Genomic DNA, 24,891 nt, shown 5'->3' with positions numbered 1-24,891 from the left:
GGACACTTCCACACATGGGCAGGCAAGGCGGGAACCAAACCTGTGATCTTCTGATCAGGGGTTGACCGCTCCACCCACACTACATGTTCAGGAGTGGCTGGATGGCTCTGCACATGGGAAACCAGGGTTCAATTCCCAGAGGAAGCGTTGATCCAGAGTGGGACACCAGTACCCAAACATTTATGGTTTGTGTGAACCGGTTCCAAAGGAAAAGGATTTTCTCCTGATTCTGGTTCTACATGAGAACAAATGCCCCCCCCCCCCACACACACACACACACACCCACACACACACTTTCCTGATCGGTCTGGGATTCTTCTCCCTGCTGCTATTGGTCAGAATCCTGAGTGGATCAGAACATTTGAGCCGCCTTCATCCACGAGCTGGAAGAAGTTCAGAGAAACGTTTGGAGCACGAAAAGCTTTATTGTCACGGCGAGCAAGAACAAAGTTACACACAGGACAAGTCACAGGTTTCATTAAATATCTATTCAGGGGTGTGAGGGGGGCAGGGGGGATGGAGGGTGTGTGTTTGGGGGCGGGGTCAGCAGCAATGGGACAGGGGCAGCCCACAGATTTACAGTACGTTCATGTCACGATCAAGTTTCACGAGCAAAAAGACGGCGCTGCAGGCGGGGTCAACCTGTGGGGGGTAGTTCCTTTGAGGCCCCCCCCATCCCGGGAGGGTCCGGGTTAATCTCTTCACGTTTCACCGCCAAACAACAGAAGCTGTGCAAAAAGCAAAAAACGGTCCTGATTTCTGCGAAGTGGAAGTGAACCGATTGGACCATCATGTGTGGGCGGAGTCAGAACCTTTGGTCCTCGCCGAGCAGAGGAGCGATCCTTTCCTTCCTCTACTTCAGTAAAGCTGCAGGAATCTGCGGGTCAGTCAGTGCGGGGGAGAGTGCATGTGAGTGCACGTGCACATCAACACTGTAAACATGGCGGCACCTCCAGCTCCAGAACGGCGGAGCAGGAAGGAATCTGCAGCAAACACTTTCTTCAACCTGCAGCGCCCCCCGCAGGCCCCACGTGGAAATACACTGAAATACTTTACCCAGAAGGGGGGGGCAGAGTGGGCGGTGGAGGTGGGGGGCCTGGGGGCATCTATAAACACTGCAAATAATGGCAGACACACCTGCAGCTTTCAGACCTGCAGCGGCGCCGGTCTGAAAGCTGCTGGGGGGGTTTGGGGGCAAGCAGCAAATGGTGTGAAAGAACAGGGTGGGGGGGGGTGAGTCTGTGGACATTCATTAGCATGCAGCACTAGGAGTGCTCCAGCAACCACTTGAAGAGGGGGGGCTGGTGTTGCCCCGTTCCGTCCTGGGGCTCCTCCTCTCTGGGCTGGGGGGGTCGGGGCCCCTGGCTCTCTTCACAGTAGCGCAGCAGCGAGTGCAGCAGGTCGCCGACCCTCCACCTCCGGTCTCGCAGCCTCTGCACCACATCCGGCAGCTGGGGGGGCAGAGCTACATCAGATGTGCTGACTCAGCAGCTCAATGTTTAGATCGGGGGGGGCAGACTCCAGGCCTCCTGCTGTTGGTTACCTGGACCAGGTGTCTTCAGCCAATAGAGAGCCTCAATGGCAGCTTGGTTGCAGGACACCGGCCCCCCAGGCCTGGAGTCTGCCCCCCCCCGATCTAGATGATTATTTTAGACATGACGACTGCGATCATCGAGCGTATCAGAGAACTGGACGGAGGCGGCGAGGCGTCCGTCACCCTAAGAAAAGGCTTCACCTACGTCCGTCTGGTTCATTTAGGTCATTGTTTCTATGGCAACAACTCTCACCAATCGGGAGTGAGCTGGTTGGAAGGCCACACCCCTTTCCCCAAAAATGAGCAAAACGAAATCTGTCAAACCGTTTGAACGTTTGACGTTGGGACCAGCAGGAACCACATGCTGTTTATGAGGCGTCTGATTGGTCGGTTTATAACCTGAATAACTTGGGATAAAAAAAAAAATAAGACGTTAAAAAGTATCAGATCCAATCAAATCCATCCATCCGTGTAACAGCTGTTTATTTCCCTATGGAGGAATTGTGGGATTTTGGCTTCTTTGAACCAGCAGGTACTCCCTGTTGGGAACGCCAGGGGGAGGGGTCACTCAGTCCAGTTCTCATATACAGTCGATGGCTGGGAAGAACGGTTTTATTCCTTCATGCTGCGTTTGGGCTAATGAGTGGAGGTGTGACCAAAGGTCCCGCCCCCTTCTGGCAGACGTGTTCCTGCCGTGCGCGGTTCGTTTACTGAAACTCCTCCCCTTCCCCAGTGAGACGCTCACCTGCTGCAGCTCTCCGTCGGGGAGCAGCTGGATGTGTGGCACGCCCAGCACAGAGGCCGCCGCCCACTGCAACATGCTCCTGAGCTGGGGGTCACCCCGGTGCTGGGTCACCTCAGAGTTCAGCACGACCAGCGCGGCCCTGGGAGGGGGGTCCACACAGAGGGTTCCTGCGGCACAGAACAACACTCCTGACTCCTCCCCCACCTCAAGGGCCCAGACCATCTAAGACCGAATCCCCATTCCACCCCGACCCCCCCAGTTGTGGATGTGCCAAATTGTTTTTTGAAGCGGGAACCGTAGCGACTTTGGGTGAGCCATCACTGCGCCGGTAGTGTGTTCTGCATGGTGTGTGTGTGTGTGTGTGGGGGGGGGTGCTCTGAAGCACAGACCAGCGACTATTGATGATGTCATCGAGTGGGGGTAACGTCCAGATTTGAAGGTACTGGTTTTCCATAACTAGAAGTAGCAGGGAGGAGCCAGACGGGTAGGGGAAGAATCCGATTCGGCCAAACATTCCACCTGCAGTGACCTTTAACCCCACCAGGTCTGATTTAGGGAGGGAAGCTTTTCTTACCGCTGGGCTCCTCCTTCAGGTCCGCCTCCTTTTCCTCTCCGTTGTCACTGTGGACGACACACAGAACCACACGGGTCAGGTAGAACTACAGACGCACTGGACAGTCTTTACACCAAGGATGTCCCGATCAGAACTTTTGGGCCTGATCCGGTTCTGGGTCATTTGATTTTGAACATCTTCCGATGTCGAGTCCTGACCCGATACTTTTGTTTCACATTTAAAACAAGAACATTGATGAACGTTTCATACTAAAACAGAACGTCTGTGAACAGTAAAAACACTGACTGGTGTCTAGACCCAACGGTTCCTATGAACATCGTCGGTGGTTCGTCATCAGAGAACGTTTGGTGACAGAACATTTCTGATCAGGTGTGATTCATATCTCCATTAAAACTGAAAACAAAGACTTTCTTCTCTAATCGTCATAGCGTGACTGATGAGGAGTTTTCAGGACTAAATCATATCAAAGGAACCATCTATTCCTTTTGCTTGTTTGTGGGAGATGAGGACTTTATTTATTATTTATTTATGCTCTCTGTTGGCTCTTCTCATTACCAAGAAACAAAAATAAGATCTTGTTTCTGTTGAGGTGCCTTTCAGGGTCGTTGGACAAACCAATAAGGACACTTGCTGCTGGGTTAAAACGCTCCAGACTCCAGAGCAGCAGTTCATGAAAATGCATGCATGATGGCGGGAAAACGGCTAAGATTGTATTTTTCAGAGTAAAGGTCACGGAGTGCCACTTATGAGAGATTTGATCATCTGTCCACCCATCCTTCCATTTTCTTGTACCCCTTTCAGGGTCTCTGGGTTGCTGGAGCCTATCCCAGCGGCTGTGGGGTGAAGGCGAGGTCCACCCTGGACGGGTCATTCAGCTGAGGCTCGCCGTGCCGGGAGAATGTCTGAATGATGTCATGAATGCAGACATGGAGACGGAATCACTGAGACCTTTGGAGAACTCTTTAGAATAAAGAAATAAATCTGTCTGTAAACATTACCCGTGTCTTCCAAGCACTGTAAATGCGGCCATCAGGCTAAACACCTTTGACCATAGCTCCTCCCACACGCGTCTGGAGTTCATGAACACATTTTTGGACAAGCAGAGAATTTGATGCAGAGAAAAAGAGAGGCAGTGAATGTGAAGTAGATGCATGAAGTGAAGCGTTACGCCAGGCTTGTTCACAAGTGTTGCAGGTTTCTCCCAAAGTGCGACTCTGGACTTTTCCTTCTTCAGTTTGCATTATCAGGCTGCTGCGACTTATACTCCAGAGTGACTCATAGTGCAGTAGATGATGGACTCTGCTGCAGACTGAGACTCTGTTCTTGAAGTAAACCTGCTTGGTAATTATTTGTAGGACAGTCTGCTTCCTCTGCCAGTCTGAAGCTCAGCTCCCCACTGAAACGTTTGGCGGGTAGAAGCAGACCGACCTGTCTGACGGGGAGCAGGACAGGCGCTCCTCACAGATCTCCCCCTCCAGCCCCAGACTGCTCCAGCTGCTGCTGTTTCCATTACTGCAGAGAAAACAGAAGGCAGCCGTTTTTCACCTCCATCATCACCTTTACAGATCGAGCTGAGGAACGGCAAAGTCCCATCACTGAACCTTCCTGACCCCCCCCCCCCCCCCCCCCCCCCCCCCCCCCCCCGATTCTGATTCAAGACTTCTGACGTCAGTGTCTGCAGAAACAGTTACAGCAACATTCTGGACTCCTTTGGTGCTTTTCAGGCAGTATGTGGACAAAAATCAATGAAAACAGACAATGATAAGGAATTAGTGGGACGAAAAGCTACGTCCGCTCCAACTTTATTGGAGGTAAATCGATCTTTTTTGACTAAACCTAGAGATATAGCAAATTATCGAGGCGACTATTTTAAAAAAAATTCCCATTTTACAGGAAAATATCATTTCTAAACTTCCAACTCAATCATCCCGTCGAATAATTCAAGATAAAATTCTGCGTAACAAGCTGTTACTGTAGATATGAAAAAGTGAGATTAAGTAATGAAGGAGACGTCTTCAAGTCAATGACACTAAAACCAGCAGATACAGATGAAATAAATGCAGACCTGTTGAAATAATGACTAAAGGGATTGATTTTCCAAGATGCTACTTATTTAATTTAATTTTAGAAAAATATATTTGTCCTGTCGCCTGGAAAACAGCAAAACTTGTACCTTTCTCGACTTTGACGACTGGATAAAAGAAATAGATAAAAGAATGATTGGGACTGCATTATTAGATTTATGGGCAGTATTTCATTTACTTGTTGACGAGTTACTTATTCTTACATTAAACAGTTACGGGTTTGAAGGTTCTGCCGCTAAATGGATTAAAAGTTATCTTGATTACTGATCATTTACTGTCCTATTTAATGAAAGCTCCTCAGAGACACTAAAGTCATGTTGGGGGGTACCACAGGGTAGCTGCTTAGAGCCACTTTTATTTTCAATTTTTACAAATGACTTAACTTTTGTTTTGAAACATGCCACTATTACACTTTATGCAGATGACTCTACGATCTACATGTCTGGCTCTAATGCACACCTCTTGAGTAAAGATCTTAATGGGGAATATAGAGCAGTTGAGAATTGGTTTCATGAAAATAAATTGGTCATTAATGCAGGAGAAAACTAAATTTATGATGTTGGACTCAAATTATTTATTGAAAGATTGGAGTGACCTTCAAAAGAGTTTAAGAAATACTAACACAGAGCAAAAGTGGGGAATTTAACACGTTCAGTGTTTATTGCTCTGCGTTATGTGGCTTAACAAAACACAACAAATAAATGACAGAAAGCAAATAAAAATTGAAAATGTTCCAATCCCAGCTGCCCCTGAACACTTTTAAAGATAAAAACCATTAAGCGAAAAAGTGAGATTTAGAGTTGGTGTATTTTATGTCACAGTCATGCTCAGTGCTACAACAGGTAACAGGATTTTTGTGTGACATTTGACAAAACCTGGGAGTTGTGTACCTGTCACTTAGATGAAGAAAGCTGCTATTGTCATCAAGGTGATCATCTTCAAAACTCAGATTGGACCAGCTGCCCAGACTGTCATCTCCAACACTCAGCTGCTGGGACAAGGTGGACTCAGTGACATCCCTACCCGGTGAACTAAAAGAGACCGGACAAAAGACAATACAAACTGTTCAGCTGTGGCTGTGCAATCAAATTCTACTATAGTTGAGTGTACCAGTGGGTTAAAACCTAAGGCAAAGATGTCTTCATGCAAATATTTGTGAGATTACTTTAGCAAAAGACAGGCACAGTACACAAAAGCTCCTACATGAGTGAATTTGTGTATGTACCTGAAGACGGACGCCTGACAGACATTGGACATCGCTGACGTCATAATCTCAGCAGTCAGGCTCTCGGCGTAGCTATGACCATCGTGGCTGATACCGCTGTCTGCGTTGAGGCTGGTGTTGCTCAGCTCCCGTTTAGCTGTCTCCATTGCCATTGACACCATTTCCTCTGCAAACACTGCTCTATGGTCTAGGTTGATGTGGATTTTGGGAATCTGTACACTAGAGAGACGATCAGGTGTTGCCAGAGATTCCGTATCTCGTCTTTTCCGCTGTAACACGGGCAGGCAGTGCTGCCTCGTTAGCTTGGTACAATAGGGACACTCCTGAAGCTGACAGTAACGACATGTTCGTTCCCCTAGCTCCTGCGCCCCCACTGGCCTCTCGTTGAGTCTCCAAGTGTGGGACTTCCTGTCATGGCCATGGCCCTTTAGGGGCTCCCGTGGTACAAGTCCAACAGAAGTCAGACTCATCTTTAGGGTGTCATCCACTATCTTTCTTGCATAATGCTCAATAACCTGCATTACTCTGCTGCTGTAGCCTACATCATGCAGGCTTCCGGTGCTGTGGTATTGTCTGCTCCTACTTTCCTTGGATAGAACCGGACAGGAGAATGAGTTCCTGATACGATTTTCTGTCCCGTCTTCATGTGTGGATTTCTTATAAAGACATGAGTCAGTGAATGACTTTGGAAGTCGCACTGAGGACACGTGTAACTTGCATGTGACATCACAGGTTATGTTGTAAGCTAAAGACTCTGCAAAGTTAACCAGATCTGTGTAATTCCTTTTATTCTGTTCTTCCAAATCCTTGCAACAGCACAGAGTTTCATCAGCCGTCTGAAAACCCACAGATTCTTTTCTGTCTTTGGGTAAGAAGACCTGATGAGCGGAAGCTTTGAATTTAGAACTAGTAGAGTGCAGACGGGTGTTAGAGCTTTTCTGCTTTATCTTACGACTAGCGTGAGCCAAGCCCAGTTTTATAGAACGGTAAGCCAACCGACTTGCATACTGGTCCAGGACCAACTCTCTGCTGCCCCCCTCCTTTTTCAGAACTCTGATGAGGTAGCCGGCATACTCATCTGTCACACTTTCACAGCTGGGATATTCAGATGACAGACCAGAGCTAGAGCTGGAGAAAGCACTGGAATTGGTGTTGGTAAACCTGGACACTGAGGCATTCAGGTCATTAGACCAATGCTCAGCCAGCCTACCCAACCTGCAGTCTCTGCTCTTTTCTGTGTCAGATAGAGACGGCTGTGGGTTCAAATGAAGCAAGCACTCTGAACGGGATCTTTCAAAGCTTCTTCTTGGATGTGTTTTGTGGTAGGGGCATTGCTTTCCACAGCTCACCATGCTTTTCACATCATTAATGACCTCTCCAGCTACTTCACCAGCATATACCCACAAGGAGTTTAGTGTCCGCTCTGAGAACTGAGCCACACTGTCTTTTGTTCTCTCACTGCTCTTCACATTATTCTGATCTTCTGATCCCCCCAGCGTGTCAATTTCTGTTGCCATAGAGACTATGTGACATGCCAATCGCTTAGCATAGTGGAGGGCTTCATTGCTGGATATTCTGCAAGACGATAGTCGTTCATGTCTGCTGTTCTCTGACTCTAAGCATTTCTTAGGGATACTAACACTTTCTTTGTCTTCTGGGTCTTCATCTTCAAAGTCTTCAATACTGTCCATCTCCTCAGAGAGAGACCTCATCAGACTGACCATAAATTCAGCCTTGTCTGCCTCTGGTGTATTGGGTTTTGCCTCAAGACCAGGCTCATGTTGAAAGTGGGGAGTTGGAGGTGGCGTTGCAGGAGAAAACTCCTTGGCAAGCTTGCTTTTCAATGTTTTGGAAAACCATTTTATTTGTCTCTCAGTAGAGACTTCGCTGAGCTGTTGAGGAGTGGATGGAGGAGTACTGGGAGTATTACCAGATTTTAGAAAAGAGCCTGGGGCACAGCAAACCAAACGATTGGATATTTTGCCGTGTTCAGTTCCAGCTTTACTTGGCAAATTAAGGTTGTCCGTCATTACCTGACGTGGGTCAGCACCTCCCACACATTTTAGATTCCCCACACTGGGAATTCTCCCAGGGTCAGGGCAGCCCAGTTGAAATGACGTGGGAGGAGCATGACAATCAAGGTGTGGTGAACACAGCTCTTTAGATCTCCGCCTATCAGCTGCCAGCTGAGGGGATTCTATATTCTCTTGCTTTGAAATACTGTCTTTTAGGTTTCCAACTGAATTTGTCGGTACATTTGCGTTGTCACCAATACTCATCTTGGAGGCAGTTATAAGCTCACAAGCCTCGGTTACAATTATATCTACCATGTTGCCAGAGAAGTTTTGGAGTGGAAAACTCTGGTGGTCCCCTCCTGTTATAGAGATCCGACTATCGGGGCTGAAGCTGTGAGGGATCGTAGATGCAGTTGTTCCCTGGTGGGAGAGTTCTGAACTCTCTGGCAACTTGGACTGACAGGTCTCTTCACTTTTCTGAAAATGGGAGATGGCCTGACCTGCTTGTGGCACAGGGATACAGCTAGCTGTGCCTGATACTGTGAACAAAGCATTTTTTACAGTGAAGGTAGGTCCTTCTGTGGAGGACCCTTCAGTGGAGTTTGGGCCTAACACTTGCTGGTTAGCAAGGGAACTGCAAATGTGAGTGTTGCTGCTCTGTGGACTGACATAGCAGATATTGTCCAAAGAGACGCTAATGGCAGCTTGGGTGGTGAAAGTTACATTAGCCTGGGACAACTCTATAAAAGCCTCCTGGACCACTGACTCTGACAAGTCAAAAGCATAAGAGGAGACAACCTTCCCTTTTTGTTTCTTCTCCTCTGGCTTGTGGCCAAAAGACCAATCCTTGGGGGTGAGGAGGTTAGAGGTGTGGGAGAACTGACACACTTCCATCAAACCTTCAAAGACCAATTCTTCAGCAAGATCACTGGCAAATTTCGTCACAATGCTGTGGAAAGTCTGTTTTCTCACAGTGAGGAACTCCTTCAATGCACCAGAAATAGCCTCACCAACAAGAAATCCAGCTAATCCATCAAGAGCTCTCTGCTTTAACACATGTTCGCGTCTCATTCCTATTTCACGGAACGCCATCTGAAAAATTGAAGATGTGAGTCTAGCAGCTAGCTGGCACAGGGTGGTGGTACAAGAGGACACCCCCTTTTGAAAGTCCCGCAGGGCGCTGCCTAAGCTCATCTCAACCAGGTCAGAAGCAAACTTCTGGATGCCATCCTTCAGAGACTGGGACTTCTTCTGCAGCTTGGCCACTGTTACCATCTCTTGCATGTCTGACAACTTCATAAGGTAGCCTGAAGGGTTTGAGAACTCCTTGTGGCAGACACAGCTTAAGTTCCTGTTGTCGCTGATATCAACAGCAGACTGGTAGCCACACACAGATCCCAGAATTTCTTTAGACAGACTGCTTGCAAAATCGGAGTAAGCCTTATACAGAGAGCACACATGTCGAGGTTTATGTATCTCTCCGTTGTTCTGTCCATCCCCATCCGTCTTCCAGAAGTATTCAAGCGGTCCACCTGACTCTACCAGAGGACTGAAGGCAGAGGAACTTACAGGACTGAAGAGAAGACCTCCATTATCTTCAGAAGGGGTCTGCACCAGCCGTGGGGAGTCTGGGACTTCAGAGTTAATTGTGTAGGGGGAGCCGGGTTTGAGAGGAGTGGGTTTCTTCACATTGGCTGGAAGAGTTGGTCGGTCAAAACAGTGGAGATTCATAACCTTGGTTGAGCAGCCCCTGGAAACATATTTAGACACTGGTCCACCGGAATGGATCTCAGGAGTTTCCTTCTGAGTGCCTGAGACACTGATGGGGTCCAGGGGCAGAGTGAGTGTGCAGCTATCAGAGCTCAGCTCCTCTGGGTCATCAAACTGGTCAAAACTGTCAAAGAACTCACTCACTTCAGAGTCTGAGTCTTCTACCTGCTCTCTAGGTCCGCCAGGCACCTGGGGGATCTCCAGCTTGGCCAACAGACTCTTCTGGTAGCCTACATCATCAAGGAATATGATGGGGCTGGGGCTTGAACAGTTGGACTCCTCAGATTCGCTGCCTTGTATAAAATAGGATGGTAGAGGTGCCCCAGAACTGCAGTGAAGCCACTGGGGTTCAACCTCCGATGACAAAGCCTCCACTACGACAGAATTATCCGGCCCAGGCCTGATCTTCGATGAGGTTTTCTTGGAGAATGAGCTTGTGATAACACGAGCATGTGACAGTTCTCTCTCTCTCTTGTGGCATGGAATTGTCTGTGATGCCACATCACGCTTTTTGAAATGACCACAGGCTGTGGGAATGGACAGAAAAGAGACATGAGGACTTTCAAAGACAGCTTGGTTGAAAAATAAAGAAATCACAGTTAGCAACCATCCCAAACCAAATAATATAGTGCAAACAAATTGGAATTCATCACTGTCATTGCAAAATATATTCCTCTGCACAGGTAATGACCCTGAATGCTTTGAGTCTTGGATAATAGTTTGTTTCACAAATAAATCAAACTTGAGATGTAGTCAAAAGTAGAATCCACTCACAGGGACCCTCTCCATTCTCGTCCTCCTCTAGATGTTCTAGGGCTGTGAAAAAGTCGTCCTCGATCGACGACACAGATTGATTGGTATCATCTCCTTCAGGTTGGCTGGACTCGGGCGTTTTGCCTTGTAGAGCCTGGAGCTCCAGAATGTAGCGGATCCCCCCCATGTAGCCCCCCAACAGGCCCATCAGAGACAGCAAACTGACCTGGGAATGGATGTTTGTGCTGGGATTCAGCCTAAGAACACACAGAGCCTTCAGGCCACTCTGTAAGAAAAAATGAAACACGGGAAAATACTGTTTTAAATACATTAAATGAGGATTAACATTCTGTTAAGAAAACATTAAAATATTTGCATCAGAAATGCTTTTTGTAGAAGCATACCGACTGATGGACGGAGAACTATATTGTGCTGAATTTTGGGGTTAAACTCTAAGGGAAAGGAACAAGATCATGGAACCCTGATTTGGTTTTTCTGCGGCACGTTTGCGTCCGCTGCATATCTGTTGACGTGTGTCAGATTTGTTGTGTTCATAAACCTCCCACTTCTGCTGTCCGTGGGTTTGTATGAAGAAGAGGAAAGGAGAGAAGATCTAGTTTTCCAGAGTAAATATTCCACCTTTAATATAGAAGTTACAGGTCTGACTGGCAGGACGAACCAAAACAAGACAGACAAGACAGACAAGCGGAGGGAAGACAGTGATGTCCCGTTTGCTCCGTGTCCTGCAATAACAACCGCTTCAAAAGAGAAAACGCCACAGCTTTTGTGTTCATAAGGACGTTTAACAGTAGATCTAGAAGACTAAACAAACAGAAATGTATTACTGATTTATTTACTTAATGATTTTTAATTTAGGTGTTTGATTTTTATTTTATTAGTACATTTGTACAGAAAACAGTTAATAATACAGGATAGTTAACAGTATAGTACATGTTTCTTACAAATGTACTACCAAAGAAGCGATGTACCCGAGGAAGTGACACACAGCTAGTGTTAGTGTATAAAATATGATCAGAAGTCTGAGAAGATTGGGTCGGCTCCTGACGCTGAAGTTCCAGCCCAGCCTCAGCTAGCCCCAGCCCTCAGTGGCCCCACGGTCAAATGAGTCTGAGACCCCTGCTTTAGGAGATCCTCTTTTAACCTGAGCAGATGTGTGAGCCCCCCCCAGAGTCATGTGAGCTTAACTTCAACAATGAAATGTATTTTCTGTTAACGCTTCACTTTGGAGACGTTTTAAAAACGTGAGGCCCTGTACCGTAACGATAAACAACCAGTAAACCTGTCTGCTCTATGCCGCTTCATGGTCTTATCCCCCCCTCTCACTATCACCCCCCCCCCCCCCCTCTTCTTCCCTTCTTTCCTTTTCCGTCCGGTCCAACACCAAAGATTTTCAATCATGGTTGAAATGAATAAAGTTTGGCCTCAATTACAAAAGGGGTTTATTCAGACATACCTTTGGTTTGTCTGAAGATTAATAACCCCTCTTGTTAAAGTAAAATATGTCCAACACAAGAGGCCCTCAGCTCTCATCTGTTTGCCCAGCTGCTGGACAGGACAAGTTAAAAAAAAATTAAAAAAAAAAAAACGGGAGGCCCTTCAGCGGAGCAGAGATCGTTCTCTTTGGAGCAGTAAGACGACACCTCCCTCCACAAGCCTGAGGCCCCGCCTTAGGCAGGTGCCTTGCAGCCCTCCAGCACGGGGTCACAGGTTCAGACATCAGCAGCAGGACGCCTGGTGGTGCAAACGGCAGATGGGCTGATGCGCCAATGAAGTGAGCACCAGATGGCGTGCTGATGGAGGTGAGGCGAGGCCAAAGGATGGCGTCAAACAAGCACGTTAGCTGCTACTGCATGGCGACCTCTCTCCCAGAAATGTACCTTGTACTTCTGTGCACCCATATTAAAAGGAGGCGCTGAGAACCAGAGAGGAGTCAATGCGAGGTGTTTGGTTTTTGCTGACCTGCAGCTCGCCGTCCCGACGCTCTACCGGCCTGCGGGGGTCTTTAAGTAGCAGAACCTCCTCACTTTTTAGGCTGTGAACGTGAAGAGACCTGAGAAGCTCACTCAGCCACGCCGGCAGGGATGACAGAGCCTGCAGGAGAATGCATGGGCCAACAATCATTCTGCAGCAAAGACATCCCCTCACCCAGAAACAGAGGACAGAGCGGCGAGCCGTTTACAGGACGGTACCTTCTGGGTGACCTCCTCTCCCTCACACGGTCCAGGCAGGGCCACAAAATGAATCTGAAAGAGCAAAGCTGACGTCAGAGAAGCTGAGCCCCTCTGAATGACATGCAGACCTTTGGGGTCACAAACCTCTGTCACTGCTGCAGGGGGGGCCCAGGTTGTGGGCTCCAGTCCCACGGTGCAGAGCTCCTTCTTGCTCCTGAAGAGGCTCTTTGCAGACTGCACCCTCCCCTCACAGGCACTCTACAAACATGTGGGGACAGGTTTAGTCTAGACAAACCACGGCGAGTCCATTCATAGAGAAATGGTTCAGAGAACAAACTGAGCTGTTCGGAAATATTCAAGGACAGTTTTATCATACATGAACGCAGAAGCCAAAATACTTTGCCAGATAATCTTCAGATGTAGGTGTAGTACAAAAAAGACGACTACTTTTAGAAAACTTCTGCAAAGCTCCAGCCAGAGCTGATGCTACATGATTCAAGTTGTCATTTAACAAAGATTTTTTCAATCTGAAGAACTTCAAAAGGATTTCCTTTCTGCTGTGGCATAAAGTTTTTAGTTTGAAATAACCTTCATGTAGTAAACATCAGCAGTAATGAATGAGAACCTTCACCAAGATAACACTGCAGCATTTTGGCAGAAGCTACAGCTGTAGAGACACACCTCTTTCCTGGCTGCAGCCCTGGACCTCAGCGTTACTCCTCGGACGCGAGCGCAGGCATCCATGGCAGCACACGTGCATGTGGTTGGAAAGTCACCTGGAAGCAGAGCAAGTCACATGTTAAACACGTTATTGGAAGCAGGGATGGACGGACGGATGGACGGATGGATGGATGGATGGATGGATGGATGGATGGATGGACGGACGGATGGGGCCCCACCCAAAGCCCATCTGAGGGCAGTTTTCTTGGCTAACTGCCAGCTTTGCTGAGCTCAAAGCAGCGAATGGCGGTTTCCATTTAAAACAGACACACAGGTAAAGCTGAACCTTATTTCAGAAAGCAATAACTATTTGAAGAGGAAAACTGACCAACTAAATCAAGAAAACTGCAGTTTTTCTTCTGTCAAAAGTTTTCTTTTTGAGAAATTTCAGAAAATTCCATTCAGGTGTTTCTATGCCGTGGAGATTCTCCGGATGATCAGGTGATCATCAGTGAGACGACACCCAGCTGGTTTGTTCGTCTTCATCACTGAGAAGAGCTTCTCTCACAGAAACGTGCACAAAGTTGGAGCTGCATGCAGACGGATATTTATGTGAAAAAACAGTCACGTTTTTGAAGTTTAGTTGTAGTGTGTTCAATAAAAGTTTATCCTGTTCGGCCCGCGACCTTCAGCATGTTTTGAATTTTGGCCCCCTGAGCGATCCAGTTTGACTCCCCAGGTCTAAATGTTTTAGCCCACTGGAAACGCCGTCATCTGTTTTTAGCTCTTTTAGCTCAAATCAAAAACCTGTGTCATTTTCTAGGACATAGTTTCTGCAGAGCGTCAGGAGCTCATCAGATTGTGGGCGGGACTGTTGTCACAGAGCAACCCCGCCCCCACTTCCTGTCTCCCATTTGTTTACAGTCTATCCTACTGGAGCCCCTCCCAACCTTAAGCTAACGTTAGCGGAGCAACAGAAACAGCAGCAGCATCAGGTCCATCCATCCGTCCAGTTCTGATCCAGATTCCAGCTCAGAGCAGGAAAACAAAGACGTTCATGGATCTGTTTGACGGTGGATGATCAGAAAGGGGCGGGGCATAGAGACTGTGGAACTTTCTTTTTTTTACTTTCTAAGGAAAAATGCTATTTCTTTCAAACTGCCTTTTTTCTGCTCCTGATTCATAGAGAAATCCTCAGAAATGTGATTTTCATCTTAATTTTCTTTAGACATGTCCTCCATGACCAAAATGCTATTAGAACATGTTAAAAACAACAGAACAAAGCTTGTGGGTCTTCCAAATCAAGTTTTCTCGTGTCACTTTGGGCTCCTAAAAGTGGTTGGAAAGATGAATTAATGAAGTTGTCAAATGAAGACGAGGTTAAAGTTGTAAGGATGAATAAAAGCGTGGTCACATGTTGTGATGGTGACCTGGCGTGCTCTGACACTTGGCCGTCTTCCACAATCTTTCCTCAGCTGAGCCCACATCCAGAACCAAAGTCCGGCTGTGTTTGTACTGCAGGTCGGGGAAACCCACAAATGAGAACAAAGAAAGTCCAAATATTTACAAAGGAAAAGGAGGATGAGTTTCTTGAAGACTGAAGACTTTGAAGTTCAATCCCAAGCAACCAACTGACGTCCGCCCACCTGCCGGCGCCGCCCCGTTGATAAGACGATCCATGCCTCCATCCTTTAAACGTCGTCCTGAATGAAGGGTGGACGAACACGAACGTGACTGCGGCGCCAACCGACCAACAAACAGCAAAGCAAGGTGACCCACTTCTGAGAAGATGACAGATTGGTCCGTTTATCCAGAATGTGTTGTGTTTTGATGCAGTGTGTGAAGTAAGAACCGCTGTTGCAGGCCTAAAGCATGATGTGTTCACGTTTGGAGACGTCCCAACATCAACAAGAGCTCAATTAAGAGCAGCTGAGTTGTCCTCTCGTCTCTTTCTTCCTCCTGATTGCGGGAAAACCTAACAAGCACAACAAAAAGATCTGAGAGGGTTCAGCTCTCAGGGCACCGACAGAAAGCAGCCCAAACTGTGTCGGCTAAACTCCTGTTTGTGTGGCGGAGGATGAAGGCTCACATCTGAGTGTGGGTGGCTGGAAATAGAGATAAACAGAAGGCGGTCTGAAAACCTCCCAGCTCCATGCCAGATCAAACAGCAGCTCTCTGGTCTGAAAGCAGGTGATCCAAGCATTCAGGACTCCAGCCAGAACCGTTCTTCAGACGACAAGCAAAAGACACACCAACGTGCAACCTTCTCACCAAACCGTCGGTGTTCCCAGCAGGAAAAGGCTGGAGAAGCTTTTTGTGTCTCCGTCCTCCATGCAGCCCCAGCAGACGCTGGTCCTCACCGAGTCTGGGTCTGCTGGACGTGTCCTTCTAAACTTCGGTCCAAAACTTTGGTGCAGCTAAGACTGCTTTCCTCTTTTGTAATAGTCTGAGCTGAGCTGCTTTATCAATTGTGATGATGTCAGATAGTCCTGCAATAGCTTCAATTATGACCTCACAGATACACTAGACTGAGCAGAATTAAGACATTCATGGATCTATTTGTCCGTCAGTGGATCCATCAGAATGGAGCGGAGCCGGGAGCCGGCGGCCTTCCCAGAGGATTTTCTAGGAAACGGATACAGTTTCTTTTCAAACTGCATTTTTTCATCTGCCCCTGATTCACCACAATTTGCATAAAGGAATACTCAGAAATGAAATTGTCTTTATGAATGTCTATAATGAGAAAAATGCCACAAGTACATGTCAAAAACACCAACAAAAAACAGTTTGTAATTGGAGAGGGTCTTTAAATTTGAGTAGAAGATAACAAGACCCTGAAAATAGATGAATTTAAAAAAGTCTGAGACCCTGAGCAGTTCAAACGGTCTACAGCTTTTCCTGAGAATCCTTCAACTGGGTGACGTTTTGGGGGAAGTAGGTGGGCATCATTTTTAGCTGAACATGTTGGGTAAAGGGGTTGTGGTCCACACTCCGGGTCCAAACCCCAAACCTGATGGAGAGATCTTACCACTGTAACAGGTACAGCTTCAGGGTTTCAAGAAAAATGAATAACTGGACACTTTTAAAGTAAAAACGTCAGGACAGAGCTTAATGTTTAAAAGAGAAAACAGGTGACAGACTTGGCCTTAAAGTTCAGACATACCAAACCTAATCACTTTCCTGCACAACGCCAGCAATTGACTTTCCTCGATGGTTGAGGACTAGGAAGGGGATCGGTAAGATTTTATCGATACTACTCCTCTCATTGATACTGCTTATCCATCTGGTATTCTGATCTGTACTTTTCTGCATGAAAAAGGAGGCAAAAGACAAATTCCCTTTTATTCTAATGTCCTGCTCTTCTCTTTGATGAACATCTCTTTAGTCAGGTGCTCCCTGTGTGGCCCTCTAGCATTCACACCGGTGGAAACAGAAGCGGTGCTAGACGTCCCACCTGGACGGCCAAGCGCTGCACACCTCTCCACTAGAATATGGTGCATCTGGTTGAGTGCCGTGCTTGGACTGGTAACTGGTGTTACCGCCCTTACAAGCCATGTTGTTGTTACATCTGAGACCACGCGCTGTGACTGTCTGCACCTACTTTGGAGAGAGGAGGGAGGGTCCATCTTTTTAAGCCACATCCGGACAAAACAGTGCACGCCGTGTCCGCGCTGTTGCTACGTCCCTACACCGTTAGCAATCACGTCGAGGCCTGAAATTTATCGGCCATGGCACCGGTACAAAACTGTACCGGTTTCGGTACCACATCCTTATGGAGGACAGATGTACATGAAGGCCCTTGTGGGCTAGAACACTTTAATGCCAAAGTTATTACCCAGATTTCCAGCCACTCCGCACAACTGTGATAAACGGCAAGACAATCAACTAAAGCCTAAAAGCAGCAGCAGCCTGACGAAAACCAGCTAAATGACTAGACCAACCATTCCATGTGACGATTCCACGTCATAATCAATCATGTCAACAATGTTTCAGACTGACATATAGTTTACTATTGACAAACACAATGGAAGTGTTCTACTGTAGACCAGGATGGAACTAAAGTTCAGTGTTGCTTCCTCAATGACTCTTCCTCTATTGGACACTTTTGTCTGTTGCATATTTGTAAACTCTGGCTGTTATGCAACACTTTAACTGATGTTAAGGTGTTGAAGCAGTTCCTGTAGCACCAATTCTATGCTTCAGCCTCTGAAAGAAATGTTCTGATCAGTTGTGTCGACTGCAGCACAAGATCTACAAGAACAGAAACGAGTCTGCAGCCATGAGAGGATGATGGTTCGCTTCACGGAGCAGTTTCAGGGCTGTGGTTCATCCAGACTGAAACTTCCCCAACGATTAGTTTTCTTTAAATGCTCTCAGAGTTTATCTGCAACTGTTTTTGAAGAACTCCAGACATTGAGGTGCGTTCAGATCTAGAACCGCCTGTGTGAATCAGTGAAAGCTGATTGGCTGGGACGACCCCTGCAGGGATGAGCCAAAAGGTGAACAATAAGATCTAAACCTGTCATCAGCAAATGTTGGTAGAACACAGGTAGACTATTTCATTTTTTTTTTTTTAACTTGTCCTGTCCAACAGGTAGGCAGACAGATGAGAGCTGAGGGCCTCTTGTGTTGGACAGATTTTATTTTAACAAGAGGGGTTATTAATCTTCTGACAAACCAAAGGTATGTCTGAATAAACCCCTTTTGTAATTGAGGCCAAACTTTATTAAATTCAATCATGTCTGAAAATCTTTGGTGTTGGACCGGACGGAAAAGGAAAGAGGGGAAGAAGAGAGAGGGATGTCAGAGGGGGGGGGGGGGGGGGGTGATAGTGAGAGGGGGGTAAGACCATGAAGCAGCATAGAGCAGACAGGTTTACTGGTTGTTTAGCGTTACGGTACAGTTCAAATGTAGTACAAAAAGGGCGGGGCCTGTCCACACACACTGAAATGTCATCAACACACCTGCTAGCTGCAAGAAATGTTCACATGTCAACATGTACACAAAACAGATAGTGTTCACACGCATACTTATGCCTTTAAACCAACTAGTGTGAAATATTTCATTCATTCAATCATGCAAACTATAAGTGCAGGGCTCCAGACTGCGAGCAATTGGTCGCATTTTGCGACCAAAATTTGAGAGTGTGCGACTGAATTTTACATCCAGTCGCACATGTGCGACCAGTAAATTTGCCTCCCCCACCCTACGTATTTTTTATACATCAAACGTGGAAGGGGCACGTCAATGATCAATGAAATAATCAATGAGACGCGAGCCCACACGCACGCAGGCAGACACACACACTCGCGTACATACTCATGAAACGCGAGCACACACTCGCGTGATGCCCGTCTGTGAGGCGGCCAATGCGTGTGAGAAGAATAGGGAAAGCCACTGTGAGTGGCTAAAATGCGTGTAGGGGGAGGGGCCTAGAGATAATCGAGCGCGCGTAAACATCTGTGGGAGGGAAACGGAGACAAATATCACAACCTGATATGCGCGTCTGAACTATGAGCAAGCGAACTATTGATTCGTTCTTCCGACCTGCGGCTAGTGTACCAGGGCCAGAGTGTACAGCAGGGGTCTCAAACTCGCGGCCCGCGGGCTATTTGCGGCCCCCAAGATGATATTTTGCGGTCCCCGCCTTAATATGAAAGTTTAATGTTACTGCAGCCCGCCAGTTTGTATGAAAGACACTTTTTCATCGTCGTGCACCGAGCTGACCAACCAATCACAGTGGGGTATATGACTCTTGGGGGCGTGACATTGACCGGGCTTGAAAGCAGGAAACCTGACAGCCCCCTCCCCAGACCACATGAAGGACTTCCTTACTTTCCTTTTTAGAACGTATCTATTCGCTCGTAATTTTCTACATACATGCAGTCCGTGCTGAACTTTTCTCTGGGCCGCACAGACCCGGTGGAAGGTTTAGGTTTTGGTGACGGTTACGGCGGCGCATCAGACGGTTCCGCGGGAGATGGTCAGCTGAGGAGAATAAATGTCCCACACCTACATGCGTGACAGCTAACGGGGCTTGAACTTTAAACACGCTCGAGCAAAAACAACATTGGTTTTAGACTCACTGAAAGTACGTGGGGAAAATGCAACGATCTCGCCTGGATCGTTGGCGAGACCAGAAAGGGGGGCTGTGAGATGAAGGCAAATCTGCAGCGAGACTCAAGGAGAACAGGAAATTGGAGTTGTCCTTAACATTCAATTTAGTTTTAATATTCTTCTCCCCCTTAGTACGATCTGTGTTATTATATATTTTATGATTATTTTAATGTTTTGTGATGTATGTAGCCTTTTTTAATGAATTGGTATTTTAAATTATTTTAATTAATCACTCCACTACAAAAACCATCAGGACACATGTCCCATAATGCATTGTTTTGTAGTCTGTAGGGCAGCTTTCAGTCAGTTCAGTTTCCAGCTGTGTCCGGGTAGGTTTGCCCCTTGCTCCCACCCCTTTCTCGCGATACTTTTGTGATGATTGACAGTTGATGTTGGAGCAAAAACAAAAATATATGTCACACACCAGGTGATCTGTGCAGCGTTGAGTTCACCTGGGTGATCTCAAACACGGTTATTGTGCATCTTGGCTGCACCTATTTGGTGTCACAAAGATGGTGCTGTCAGTTTACCTGTTGTTGCATCTTCAAAAGTGCAGAATAAAATGTGACACTGAATTTGAAACAGCACATTGTAATTTCTGCATCTATTATTAAAGTATTTATTAGTAATACAGTGGAAATTAATGGATTTGGTTAGCATGTTGATTTACGGGATGCGCCCCTAAATTTTCTGGTTGTGCCCCTAAAATTTTCCGTTAGGGGCCACTGTGCTCCTGGTGAAAAAAGTTAGTCTGGAGCCCTGAAGTGCAAAGGTGAGCTAACACCTGTGCTCAGGTGAGTGTTTATGTTCTTCTAAAATGGATGGTGGAATGTGAAAAGAAGGAGGAGGAGCGCCCAGCCACCCCCACACCCAGACCCCCGCAGCAGCAGCAGCAGCGGCAGCCGGAATTCCCCCAACGCCACACTGGAACAGGCAGGGAACAACCGCCCCCCGGGCGACCAAGACCGCCACCCAGGCCAGGGCCAGCAGGACCGCCGCGAGGCCCCCAGAGCCAGAGAGCAGGGAGGCGCGGAGGGAAAGAGAGTCCCGCCCCAGCCCAGCCAGGAAAGCAGCCCCCCCGCCGCGCCGGAAGAGCCCAACGCAGGGCCCCACCGGAGAAGGACGCCCACAGCCCCAGACGAGCACCCCACCACCACCCAGGAGTTCCGGGCATCCCCCCGCCCCAACCCCAGGTACAAGCCAGGACCCCCCAAGGGAGACCCGCTCCGCACTCCAGGCAGCCACCCACCCGGCCCACGGTTGGTCCAGGGAGGAGCAAGGCAGGGGCCTGCCGCCCCCGCCCAGGAAGGGGAACCCCGGGGAAAAAAGGGTGGCCCACAAGGGGTGTTATAAATATGGCCCGACCAGGCTCGGCCATGTTGGAAGTTTGGCTGGGCCCAGCGCCCAGGGGTAAGGACCAGGACCCACCCCCCAGGGACACGAACACCCCCGGCTCAGGTGTAATATGAACCCCCCCCACCGTGCGGAGAGAGCACCGCCGGGCCCAGGGAGCCGGCACCCAAGGGACACGGCCGCCATCGCCAAGGGGCCCGCACCCCCCACCAGGGAAGGGGTAGGGGACAGATGGACCCAGGTCCCCCCCTTCCTTGCAAAATGTGTGTGCGTGTATGTGTGTTTGAGAGGGTGTGTGTGTGCATGTGTGTGTGCTTATGTTGGAATGTATATATTGAAGGGGGAGGGGTGTGTGTACTAAGGGGGGTGCAGTTAAAATTGGCGGGTAGGGTGCCAGGAGGACATCTGCTGCTTGCTTGCAGTGATGTCCAAGCACCCCCCCTACCAAGGACCCTAGCCAGGTAGCCAGGTAGACTATTTCAAAAGGATTATGATCACCAAGATTTTTGTGTTGAAAATATAGTTTGTTAAAAGAATATTTTCAACAGACTTGATACAGAAATATTGATAAGAAAAATCACGAAACAATGAGGTTAGAATCAGATCCAAGATACAGAAAATAATAATAGATTTGTCTGTGAAGCCTCTCATTCATCCAGGTTGATTCCATCGCAGCAGTAGGTTTAACATTTTCATCTTGACTTGGTTTTTAAAGTTGAAATATTTCACCTCTTATCCATAAGCCTCTGTCAATTCTGAAATAGCTGGTAAAAGAGCTGGTTTGTATTTTTTACATGTTTTTTCCCTGTTTGTAGCGCATGAGCGATAGTCTGAACATGTGACCGGACTAATGAAGACTTAACCTGCAGTCCAGTGATGGAGGCATAAACAGCAGACAGTGATGGAGACAAACGAAATGTTTGGCGTCTTCAAATCTGCAAGACTAACGTTATTCAGAGCTCTGGAGATCTGCTGAGTTTATTTTTGTTTAACCGTTTCCAAATGTCTGCCGTTCTTTCAAAAGGTTTGTGGAAACGGAAACATAAACCTCTAAACTCAAAGCTACACAAAAACAAAAAAAATCAACTTCCAAACTGTGAACAGGTGATGTTTTTGAATGAATACATCTTTAATAAAGACAATATACTGGATATTTTGTTTGCCAAACACAGCTTGTGTCTTTGTGCACCGGACAGAATCCGTGATCAGAAACATTTGATGTACTTGTTTACATCCTAATTGACAGGCATCATATTTTTACCAACTTGGAGACTTGAAACACAGAATTATCAGTAAATAAGCTGTTCTAAAATACAATATGCACAATATAAAGTTAGATTGAAAACCTTCCCCTGATCTAAACATAAACAATTAAAAAACCAAAAGGAAATAAGACATTTTAAACCCAGACCACTAAAGCCTGCAGCCGAATAAAAAGGTTATACTAGAACCGTCTGAAAACCAAATTTCACTGCAGAAGGAAAAAGTATTTGATCTCTTCCTGATTTTGTAGGTTTGCCCACCTAAAAAAATGACAGTCTGTCGTCCTCGTGGTGGTTTCATGTGAACCGTGAGAGAAAATGAAGAAATGCACTTTAAAGAATTTCCATAAATGTATTTGCATTAAGAGAATTAAGTATTTGATCCCCTAGTAACCAGTCAGACTTCTGGTTCCCACAGACCAGTTAGACTCTGCTTATCAACCAATCACCTGAACTGAAGACACCTGTCTGAACCAATCACCTGTAGAAAAGACACCTGTCCACAGAATCAGTCCATCAGTCAACCTCCAAACTCTCCAACATGGAAAGCCTGAAGAGCTTTCAGTGGATTGAAAGGAGAAGATTGTAGAGCTGCACAGACCAGAATGGGCTACAAAACCTGGAGGTTACCATGACAACTGTTGGACCAATTGGGCCAAAGTACAAGAACGTGACCATCAGTCCACCTGCAGGTCTGCAGATCTGACCTGGTGGGGTTTCCAGGATCATGAGAGCAGTGAGAAGTCGTCCTAAAGAACCATGGGTAACACTAACAAAGAGCTAACAAAGCCCCCCCCCCCCCCCCCCCCTGCTGAAGGTGCAGACCCAATGACCACCTCCATGATTTATAGAGGGACTGGGAGAAGGCCCTGAGGTTGGACCAGACCAACATGGCGCTCTTCGGCATCGACCCCAAGAACACCATCCCCACTGTCCAACTGTCAAGCAGTGGGGTGGCATCATTATGGTGGGGGCAGGTCTAAAGCCCAAAGTCACCAAGTGACGGCAAAACCTTAAAGTGCTTAAATCATGTTATTCTTAAGCCTTTTATAGTAAACAACATCCATGTCTGGGCACGCTATTGAACATTTTTTATTAGATAGTAGTTGTTTTTCTGAGCTCTTTTACACCTTGAAATAAGACGACTAGACCTCTGAGGCTCTGCCTTTCTCTCCTTGTGGGTGCCGCCCATTTCATGATGTCATCCTAGAAACGGCCTCGGAGGCGTGTCTGCGGTTCATCCATGAAAACTAACATCTGAACTTTTACAAAGATGGATGTGCAGATTGTGCGTTTAAAGGGGAAACGTTTATGCTAAACACCGCTAGCTCCACAGAGAAAGTGGGCGTGCCTGTTAGCCTGTGGGCGGAGCTGGTCCTGCAGACTTTCCTGGAAGGGGCTGGTCCTCACTTTGTGATGTCACAATGTGAGGACCCACTTGTTTTTGTGGATTGGGAGGGGCTGGTGCTCAGAGAGCAGGTTTTAGAGGAATCCTCAGAGATGTATGAATGGATCAAAATACCACTTTGGGGTTTCTTTCCTTGTCTCTTTGCTACACTGTGGTGTGATCTAAGACATTTAAAGATTCAGAAATTTTCTGCATAGAAGAGTGGACCAGAATTCCTGCCGATATGAGCAGAAAGGCGTTCATCAACTACAAGAAACCTCTGACCTCTGACCTGCCACAGAGCCAGAGGGATCAAATACTTCTGACGTTGAATGAACATTGATGGGAATCCTTCCAGGTGATTCACTGCACCATCAGGATGACTGACTGTCAGACCCACAAATCATCACAAAGCACCAGAAACTGACTTCCTGCTGTCTCAGCATTTTGTGACCACACCTGCTAACGAGGACCACTGCACCGACCTGATGACGTCATCCAGCTATGACCTACCTAAAGAGAGAGGAGGCCGCTCGGGCGGGCCGCGACCGGACCGAGCCTCGTCTCTGCTGCCAATCAGCGTCTAGCCGTTAAGCTGATGTGGATCAGGGTGGTTCCGAGATGCTGTGTACGTGATGCCCGCACGCCCCGGCAGAACCCCCTCACCTGTCAGAGGCGGAATCCAGCAGAACCCGCGATGATGATGGTTCCCTCCGTCATGTTTGTTTCCGAACACAAAATGGCAGCGCGTGCCAACCAGAACGCAGCTGCCAGACACGCGGGACTGGGACACGTTAAGTCACATCTCACGGCACGCGCCGCGGACCCAACGCGTCCGAAGCCGGTTTCCGAGCCGAACCTCGAGTACGAATTCTCTGTCCCGAACGCAAAGCCTCTTCATGAAAACAAGACACAGACATGAGCGGTCGAACACAGATTCATCGATGGCGCCGCTCCGCCAGGAAAAGCAATCAAACCAGATCCGCTGTGGTGCATCACTGAACTGTTCAGAGAACGACTGAGCTGGAAAGGCATTCAACGCTTACTAAACTAGTAATATTAGCATTATTAGTATTAGTAGTAGTATTATAATCAGTATTATCATCGTTATTATTATTAATATTATTATCATAATTAATATTATTATTATTTTCATTATTATTATTATTTATTGTTATTAGTAGTAGTAGTATAATCAATATTATCATCATTATTATTAA

At 47.2% G+C, this 24,891-nt stretch overlaps 1 protein-coding gene and 1 long non-coding RNA gene across 4 annotated transcripts; one reads left to right on the top strand and one right to left on the bottom strand.

Annotated features, from left to right (window-relative positions):
• Nucleotides 1–405: 405 nt before the first annotated feature.
• On the bottom strand, nucleotides 406–24,691 carry akap11 (A kinase (PRKA) anchor protein 11). 3 transcript variants are annotated; one of them, XR_013652499.1, is made up of 12 exons: nucleotides 24,338–24,691; nucleotides 13,574–13,668; nucleotides 13,037–13,150; nucleotides 12,911–12,964; nucleotides 12,681–12,812; nucleotides 10,722–10,986; nucleotides 6,163–10,474; nucleotides 5,828–5,968; nucleotides 3,852–4,365; nucleotides 2,854–3,755; nucleotides 2,280–2,446; nucleotides 406–1,451 (listed from the first exon to the last, which is right to left on the bottom strand). XR_013652499.1 is itself a non-coding variant. In XM_078939047.1 (12 exons), the coding sequence occupies exons 2-12, from the start codon at nucleotides 13,634–13,636 to the stop codon at nucleotides 1,253–1,255; spliced, it is 5,592 nt and encodes a 1,863-aa protein (XP_078795173.1). In that variant the 5' UTR covers nucleotides 13,637–13,668; nucleotides 24,338–24,691; the 3' UTR covers nucleotides 406–1,252. The 3 variants fall into 3 exon arrangements, 2 of the variants coding, with proteins under 2 accessions (XP_078795173.1, XP_078795174.1); XM_078939047.1 differs by having other exon boundaries at nucleotides 406–1,465; nucleotides 2,854–2,900; nucleotides 4,282–4,365; XM_078939048.1 differs by having other exon boundaries at nucleotides 2,854–2,900; nucleotides 4,282–4,365.
• LOC144988580 (uncharacterized) lies at nucleotides 2,268–3,847 on the top strand. The gene is made up of 2 exons (XR_013652502.1): nucleotides 2,268–2,588; nucleotides 3,655–3,847. It is a non-coding gene; the product is annotated as an uncharacterized LOC144988580 (long non-coding RNA).
• Nucleotides 24,692–24,891: the final 200 nt, after the last annotated feature.

Source organism: Oryzias latipes, chromosome 21 (assembly GCF_053564925.1).
Source record: "Oryzias latipes strain Hd-rR chromosome 21, Olatipes_Hd-rR_3.1".
NCBI lineage: Eukaryota > Metazoa > Chordata > Actinopteri > Beloniformes > Adrianichthyidae > Oryzias > Oryzias latipes.
This window is presented reverse-complemented; position numbering and strand designations above follow the sequence as displayed.